Raw genomic sequence first — 9,287 nt, 5'->3', positions numbered from 1 at the left:
AAGAAGATGATGACATTCACGATAATGATAACGATGATAATGACGATGCATCGAAAATAGAAATGAATTGAATCCAAAATTTTAAATTGAATGATGACAACCGCAGATGATGATGATGGTGACGGTGAGCCCTAAAAATGGTGTTAACACGCACCCGTCACCCCGACCCATCATAACATTCCCCACCATCACATCACATCCCACGCTACTCCCATGTGTGAAACTCCTTCGTCATCACACCACATTGTAATTATTAATTCTTGGATTTTTATTTTGATCTTCCGTTTTGAGTTAACAAAAATGCCTGATGTTGTATCTTACCTTTGTTTCCTGTTGTAAATTTTGGGAAGATTTTTGGTCGGAAAACTTGAAAAAATTTACAATTTTAATTTGAATTATGTTGATATAAAGTTATGTGCGGGGTTATAGAATGGCTGATAAGCAGCAAATGGTGGGGTTTGTGAACGTTCTGTTATGTGGTTTCATGCACAGATGGTCGTTGAATCAACACTTGATTGTCACATTCGTTTGCCTGGTGTACGGCAGGTGTACAGTTAGTTGCACAGCGCAACAGTGTTGTGGCCAGCGTGTTAAAGATACACGTGTGCACGTGCATGTCAACAAAGTTTAACCTTCAGAACGCCAACGCCATGGCCTCACAGACATGGGCTTGCAGTTTGAATAGATTTAAACATACATTTGTCTCATGTAGTGTCTCATTCTTCAAAATGTTTCTATCCAGGACTCATGAGCAAGTGCAAGGAGCTGATGATGAGTGTGTTGGTGTGGAATGGGTGAAGGTGTGTGGAGTGGAGTGGAGGTGTGTGTGGAGTAGAGTGGAAGTGTGTGTGGGGTGGAGTGGAGGTGTGTGTGAAGTAGAGTGGAGGTGTGTGTGGGGTGAAGTGGAGGTGTGTATGGAGTAGAGTGGAGGTGTGTCCATGTGCACTTGCTTATTTTTCTGTCTTCACAAATGTATATGTGTGCAAAAAATTTATCTTTGAAACATTTTATACAGCGTTTTATAAAGGACTGTTTTGTTGTTGTTGAAGATAATAATGTTGATGATGAAGTTGATAAGGACGTTGTTGTTGATGATAATGATGATGGAGATATGATGATGATGATAATGATATGATGAGGATGATAATGATGATAATGATGGTGATAATGATTAGAATGCTTTCAATCTGAATGCTGCAGTTCATTGGAGTGTGACGACGCCAGCCTGCCCTGCTAACCTGCCCACGTCGCATTTTGTTACGGCACGTCAGCAATGTGTCAATCAAATTATGGCTGGCCACTTGCCGCTGCAGTCGCTCGCTGCATTGCTGGCTCTCTCCTAATTACTTCTTCCAACCTTTTTTTCTCTACCACTTCCTGCCGAATTTTGTGTTTCGATGGTTTAGAAGTTCGTTTCTTCAGTCTTCAATAAGTGCGTGAGTCTATCGATGCTGCTGCTGCTGCTTCAAATATTTGTGACGGCCACGTTGCTTTTATACTTTTTTTCATTTTATTTATTTTTATTTTTCCACCTGCGCTGGAGGATTTTCGTGTTTTCAATTGAATCTTTCCTCTCTCAGATATCACTCCTAGTTCAGTATTTTCATTTCTGGTCAGTTTCGATTTTCAGCCTTACATTTCAATCTATCCCAGGACCACCACACCACACCACACCACCTCAGACCACACCACACCACTTCAGACCACACTACACCACTTCAGACCACACCACACCACTTCAGACCACACCACACCACTTCAGACCACACCACATCAGAACCCAATCAAAAGTGTTTAACTTTCTTGTCAGCGTCTCACATCTTTTTCAATCATTTTAATAATAATAATAATAACAATAATGTCATTTTATAAAGCGTGGCGAGCGACTGAGGTGCATTATTATTATTGCAACAGACACACAGTGTATTAAACACATGTGAATCAACGCACCGCACCGCACCGCACACTTTTGTATGTGGTAGGTGGGGATTTCGTTAGATTCGAACCTGGACACTGCGTCAACAATGCCAGGCACCTTAACCATTTCCCCATCGCGCCGTTTCAATGAGTTGCACGTTCCCACGTCAGTCCATCTTTTAATCCATTCATCCATTTTTCGGCAGGTTTTCCATGAACCTTTTACTTTCACTTTCATTTTCCTGTTTGCATCGTGAAATACCAACACCTCGCATAAAGTATGCATATCTAATTGATAAAAAATAGGTTTACTTGAGAGCACTGATAAAACATTTGATTGTGCAAAAATGTTTCTAACTGTGAAGCTGTCAAAATGATTTCGTGTGTTTTCCTAAATTTTTGCTCTTCCAACTAACTTGTTATGCAACCAAATTTGGCTCAACGACAAAAATTGAACAATTTAAAAAAATGATGTTAATTGCAGATGTTTTTTACTTGAAAAGATAACATTTGAATTAAAAATCAAATATCTAACTAAATTATATGTGCTTCATAAACTGGAATGCACTCAACACATTTTTAAAATTAAAATTAATTTATTTACTACAGAGAACTCTAATAAAGGCTGAGGACACACACACATCAGCACAAAGTCACAAGTGAACCAACTTTCAAACAAAAGAGATGAACATGAAGATGAGCATGGTGAATGAAACGTGTTAGCCGACAATCAGCTTATATACAAACAACAATGGAGAAATAATTGCGGGGATGTCTTATTAGGAAACAATCAAGTAATTAACGCAAGGTAGTGGAACATAGAAGCAGCAGGAGCAGCAGAAACAGCAGGAGCAGCAGAAGCAGCAGCAGCGTGAACCACAAGAAGGACCCATCCACACCTCCTCCACAAAACTGACTACAATACATCAGCAAACATGGTGCTATCCTCGCGAGCCCTCACATCCCGAGTCCACCTCATCAATCAAGCACACGCCATTTTTTTGGTTGTTTTTCTTATTATTCTCTTTGTTGCCAACTCTCAACAACAACAACAACTACAACAATCAAGACATCCGTTGCAGCAGCAGTTGCAGCAACCAAGTTTTTCTCGTCAGCAACAGCAGCAACGACATCAAGTTACGACGTACGTCACTAGACCACCAACTCTACCGCAAAAATTTGTCTTTGATGAGAAGTTCAAAAGGTTCTACATGGTTTCAACAAATGGTTTGTTTGCCTTGGACTCAAATCTAAGAATTGTGAAACAGGTTGGTATTGCGAAAATAATTTGTAACAATTTTTTCAACAAAACAAAAGGAATGTTTGATAAAGATTGAAAATTTAATAGAGTGTTTCTTATTCTATGTAAAAACATTATCTATTACCCCATTTAACATTTAATTTTGCAGATCCCAACAAATAAACTAACATGCACAAACCTCAACAACAACAACAACAACAACCACAACAACAAAATGAACACTGACGACGACGATCACATGGAGGGTGTGGACGACCACCACGAAAAGATATTGCTCATCAGTCGGCAAACGAACGAGTTAATTATGTGTTGTCCAATTAATCAGCAACTCATCTGTGAGGCTTGGTCACTTCCTAATATATCAAGACAACAACAACAACAACAGCAGCAGATGCAACAACAGGTGCTACAACAACAACAACAAACGCAGCAGCAGAAACAGCAGCAACAACAATACAACATCGCCTTCATAGGGCCAGGCATGCACGAACACACGAACGTCTTGCACACAGCGGGTTTCTACAAAACGTCCAAGAGATTACTGGCCCCAACGTTCAGCAGTCTGAGTCTGTCCAACAACAACAGCCACGCATCGAAGTTTTCCCTCTCCTACTCAGATCCGGTTGGCGGTTATTCGAAAATTAAATACAAGGATGGACATTATCCAAGTGACGTCATGAGTCACGTGACTGGTTTCTACCACGATAGTTATGTATATTACGTTATGAATTTGCCATCATCCTCATCGTTACTGCCGACGTCATCTCAAAATTCTTTAAAAAATATCAGCTCATTTGGTGCTTCAGTAACTCAAATCGATGCATCCGTTCCTGTCTCTTCACCATCATCATCGTCATCATCACTGACGTCATCATCGTCGTCGTCAGCACACACAACGTCTTCAACATCGTCAACAATATCGTCATCAAAAATCGTTCAGATATGCCTGCGCAAGGGTCACTTCAACTCCCTAGTGGAGATTCCGCTGACCTGTGCTGCAAAGAATGTCCATGATGGTAATGAACTTAGTGGTGGTGGTGGTGGTGGTGGTGCAACTGCATCAAATGCTGTCGTCAACAACGTCAATTACAACAAAATTATTTCAGCTTTGCTAATAAAACCAAAACAAAAATTAGCTCAAAGTTTTGGCATTTCTGAGAAAGATGCCATCCTCATCGCTTCGTTTCAAGGAGTCAGTAACAACAAAGTCAACAACTTCAACACAAACAACAACAACAACAACAAAAACGACAACAAAAACGACAACAACGTCAGCAGCAACTTGGAAGGTAGCAGCCAAGCAAAGAACAATTTGTTTTCAGCTCTATGTTATTATCTGTTATCTGATGTGAGGAGGAAGGTGGTCGAGAATGTGAACAACTGCTTGAGTGGCGCGCAAAAAAATCAAGGCATCTACACTGGCAACAGGAAGTGCAAAACATCCGTGAGTCAGGCCATTTGTTTTTTCTGTTGTTTTTTTTTTTTATAAATCTTTGTTCTTTTCATTGTTTTTGTTTATTAATAAAAATAATATTATTGTGATTGTTGTTGTGTTTGTTGTTGTTGTGGTTGTTGTTGTGGTTGTTGTTGTTGTTGTTGTGGTTGTTGTTGTTGTGGTTGTTGTTGTTGTGTTTGTTGTGTTTGTTGTTTGCTGTTGTTGTTAATATGAGTCGATCGTTGTCATAGATATCATGTTTGATTAATGTTTTCTAAAACTGTTGTCATTGTTGTTCATGTTGTGATGGAGTTTCTACCTTGCTGTTTTTTCCTTGTTGTTAATTTCTATATTATTGATTGTTGCTGTGTTTTGTTTGCATGTTTGTGGCTGTTTGTCGTTGTTTGTTTCTGTTTGTCGAAGGTTGATGTATTTTTTAATTTTGCTATTGCTAGTGATCGCTTTTTGTTTGTTTATTTGTTTTTGTTATTGGTGTTGTTGTTGATGTTTTTGTTGATGTTGTTGTTGGTGTTGTTGTTGATGTTGTTGTTGATGTTGTTGTTGTTGTTGTTGTTGATGATGATGATGTTGATGTTGTTGTCGCAGATAAAAAAGATTATTTTGATACTCCGGTTTAAACGGGACAAACTACAAACATTACAAAACAAAGAACAATAAGTAACAAACATTGAATAACAAAGAATAATAAGTAAGAAACATTGAATAACAAAGAACAAAAAAAATTTTTAAGTAACAAGCATTAAATAACAAAAAACAAAGAACCGAAAACGTTTCTTTGAACGTCATTAAAGTAAGAACATTTATCGATGCATCACCAGTTGATAAGAGTAACACAAATGTTCAGGTCAAACTCTTCATTACAAAAGAGGTGATGATGAAGGTGGTTGTGATTAAGAAAATAATGGTAGTGGTCATGAAAGTGATTATGGTGATGATGGTAGTGCTGATTATGATGGTGACCAAGATGATGATGATAGTGATACTAGATATAATGATGATGATAATAGTGAGGTTGGAGATGATGTTGACGATGGCAATTTAATTACGAAGACGTTTTTGGTTATAATATTGGTAATTATGATGACGATAATGAAGTAGACGGTTATGTTTACATATTTATAAAGTTCTTTTTGCTTGCAAGCACCGTCCGTATTTCATCGTTTACTTGCTTCTCTGTTGAGTGGCTCCGCTTCAGTATCCTACATCCTGCATTTTTCTTGTCCTCTCAGCAATCCAGCATCATCGTCTTCTTTCTTTCTTTTTTTTCTCACCCATTTGTAATTTGATAGTAACTTTGAAAAGAAAATCCTATCTTTAGAAATGATTAATTCAGGTTTGGTCTTTTATCCGATTCTAAAGATGCTGGGGACCATTTTTTCATCTACTTTATCCAGAATTTTTTGGAGCAAAGTCTTGATCTTTCCTATCCGTCTATTATTCCAAATTTTAAATGTTTCTGTGTGCAACTCTCCTTTTTTAAAATCCAGGTTTTACTCCAGACAAAATCTCTTTTTCAGATTCTCGATCAGTCCACTTAACGGTTTCTCCTTTTCGAAATATCGTCTTCGTCTCGTTTGATATCACCAGGGCATCTGAGGTGATTGAATTCTGATTGGTTGGATAATAATGCAATCGTAATAATTAACATTAATTGAAACATATTTAATTATCTTTTTTATTTTATTGATTTGTTCTATGTGTGTGTGAGCGCATGTTTGGTGTAGCGTTTGCTTGTGTGTGTGTGAGAAGAAAAGCGTGTGTGTGTGTGTGTGTGTGTGTGTGTGTGTGTGTGTGTGTGTGTGTGAAAGAAAAAGAAAAATGTGAGAGAGAGAGAGAGAAAAATGTGTGATTGTTTGAAAGAGGTAGCTCAAATACAAAGTTTTTGTTTGTGTAGCTTTGTTGTAGCTTCTTGAAATTGTTTTGTGTCTGTTTGTCATTCGAACAGATTGTACGGATTGACGGGGCTGGCCATTTAACTGCTGATCCTTCCTTCATAATTTCGTGCTTTGAAAGTCATGCAAATTTTTTTCATTTTGAAGTGCTGGCTGTTATTATTTTTGAAGTGGACGTGCTGTTTTAAGGCGACATCTGATGAAAAATATTTTTTGTTGCCACTTTTACTTGCTTGCAAAAGTTTCAAAAATGCACAAATATTTGTTTATTATAATAGTGAAAAACAAAAAAAATCTTACTTGAATAAACATCACGCCATGTACACGGAGTGACAAAATTGTTTAAGCTTTATCTATCTAATTTCTTTCAAATAACTGGTTGGAAATGAAAGTTAAAACAATAGGATACAAAATAATTTGAACGTTTTCTGCTGCAGTTGTTGAGTTGGTGTGGTTTTTTGTTGTTGTGTTTAATTTGCTTTTTATTTGTTCATATTCAGTTTCTAGCGTCATCAAGGACGGGCCCACACATCTTAAACCGAGACCAAATTTGACGGGGCCAAAACTAAAAGTTTCCGTATCGGCGCTTAAATTTTGTATTTGGCGACCTTTTGGCTTATCGCACAAATTTTTGTAAATTATGCTATTCAAAACTGTGTTTTTATGTATCAAAAGTAATCAAAACTGGCAGAATTTAAAAACTTTTACAGAAAAATGATTGTTGGACTGTTAATGACGGGGGGGGGGGGGCAATAGCTCTATCTAAATCCGCTGAACCATCATTAAGATTTCATTCAGAGGTCTCTAAGTTTTTATTATTAGTTGAATTATGGTTGGGTGTCGTTGATGATGATGATGACGATGAAAAAGAAGAGAAAGAAGATGATGAAAAGACACTTTAATTTGTTATCTTGCATGACATACATCATAAACCACGTGACTTTAATGTCCGCACTGACAGATAAAAATTTTCTTGCTTCATTCATTTGTAAATAATTTTTTATTCCATGACATGTTACAATGGCTGTCAAATTGTCTCAGGGACCAAACGTTGGTTGGCAAACATGGGCACATATTCGAAAGTCTCTTCCCAGAGTCCAACTGACATCACACACCGATTCTCATCGGATGATATCTTTAAATAATTAAACATCTTTATGATAAATTTCATTTAAAATAATTTTATAAATTTTATTTTTAATTGAACTAAGTAAAAATTGAAAACAAATTTAAAGTTGAACTTCCATTTCCCATTCAATTAAACGATATAAGCTAAGAACCTCTCTCACTTTTTTTTTTCTCTTTTCCGTTTTTTTTTTCTCCCCTCTCTCTTTTCTCTCTCTCTTTCTCTGAGTACTGATTCTATTTTTAATTTTTTATCACATAGAACTACATACAACACGATGCAATTTATTTCATCGTTTTAAAATGTTTAAAATACGAACGCAATGCATCGCAACAACAAATCAAATTTCTCCGAATCATCATTACTTTTGGCATTCATTTTTGTACATCTGGTTTGAAAGACATATCAAATGACATCGCGTAATGACATATCTTGCCCTATCCTATCAGACTATGCAGTATCACATCACATTAAACTACATCACAACACATCACATCAAAACAAACCACATCCCATCACATGACATTACATCCCAACTAGCTCACATGAAACATCGAAACTTACAATTGCTTCATTGTATTTGTTGTTTTAATAATGTGTGCGCGGAGCATATAAACAATGGAATTAGCTGCTGTTCGTTGAGTCGAAAGTAAGAAACTTAGAAGAAAAAGCAGGCCTTTTTTATCATTCGCTAATCTTCAGCGTAATTTTAATTTATATTTCAACGCCGGTACCTTCACGAATTTCACAATGATGCTGTAAAATGTGGAATGGACGAGTTATAAAAGGACTTGTAAATCTGAACAACACAAAATTATGCCACATTATAAACACAAATATGTAGTTAATGAATAGTTAACAGTAACAATTTAAACGTTAACAACTTAACACTGAGACCTTTCAATAATCTCAATTACAAAATCTCATAGAAACAACAACACACCAATGTAATCAAAACAACAACAACAACAACATAACAGCAACAACAACAATATAACAACAACAACAGCAAAGCCCAACATGAACTCACCAATGAGTTGCTGATGGCACGGAAAGAAGCACATGATGTATTATCAGGTGCTCTCTTCCCTGCAGAAATCCACCAAATGACATGAATACTCTCTCCACTCCCTTCACTTTCTCTCTCTCTCTCATTCTCTCTCTCTCTCTCTTCCTCTACGCCACATACACTGGCTTCCAAACGTGCACTCTAATTTGCAGTAATAGTAATTCTAGTTGTAAAAATACAAAACAAATCCGAAAATGGTAGTAGTTTTTAGTAGTGGCAATAACAAAAGTAGGGGTAGTAGTAGTAGTAGTAGCAGCAGCAGCAGCAGCAGTAGTAGTAGTAGTAGTAACGACAGTTAGTAGAGTTAGTAATAGTAGTATCAGTAGTAGTAGTAGTAGTATTAGTAGTAGTAGTTGTAGTAGTAGTAGTAGCAATAGTAGTAGTAGTAGTAGTAGTAGTAGTAGTAGTAGTAGTAGTAGTAGTAGTAGTAGTAGTAGTAGTAGTAGCAGTAGCAGTAATAGTAATACTAGTAGTAGTAGTAGTAGCGACAGTTAGACGTAACAGCAGTGGAATTACTAAGTAGCCGAATGATACAAAGTTATTAAAAGATAACGACAGATACAGTG

General features: G+C 36.8%; 2 protein-coding genes across 2 annotated transcripts in view; both read left to right on the top strand.

Moving 5' to 3' along the window:
• The window catches only part of HELRODRAFT_170023 (hypothetical protein), a gene marked incomplete at both ends in the record, with an annotated part of 7,730 nt that extends 3,063 nt beyond the window's left edge, over positions 1-4,667 (top strand). The window contains 5 exons of the mRNA XM_009015853.1: positions 547-908; positions 1,683-1,790; positions 1,983-2,083; positions 2,987-3,185; positions 3,327-4,667. Coding sequence (XP_009014101.1) covers positions 547-908; positions 1,683-1,790; positions 1,983-2,083; positions 2,987-3,185; positions 3,327-4,667 — 2,111 coding nt within the window. The remainder of the gene's footprint in view (positions 1-546; positions 909-1,682; positions 1,791-1,982; positions 2,084-2,986; positions 3,186-3,326) is intronic.
• A 3,407-nt stretch (positions 4,668-8,074) lies between these two features.
• On the top strand, positions 8,075-8,767 carry HELRODRAFT_170022 (hypothetical protein; the record flags this gene model as incomplete). Its single annotated transcript, XM_009015852.1, has 2 exons — positions 8,075-8,301; positions 8,662-8,767. The coding sequence occupies 2 exons, from the start codon at positions 8,075-8,077 to the stop codon at positions 8,765-8,767; spliced, it is 333 nt and encodes a 110-aa protein (XP_009014100.1).
• Between the last annotated feature and the right edge of the window lie 520 nt (positions 8,768-9,287).

The sequence above is a fragment of the Helobdella robusta genome, assembly GCF_000326865.2.
Source record: "Helobdella robusta unplaced genomic scaffold HELROscaffold_17, whole genome shotgun sequence".
In the NCBI taxonomy this organism is placed as follows: Eukaryota; Metazoa; Annelida; class Clitellata; order Rhynchobdellida; family Glossiphoniidae; genus Helobdella; species Helobdella robusta.
This window is presented reverse-complemented; position numbering and strand designations above follow the sequence as displayed.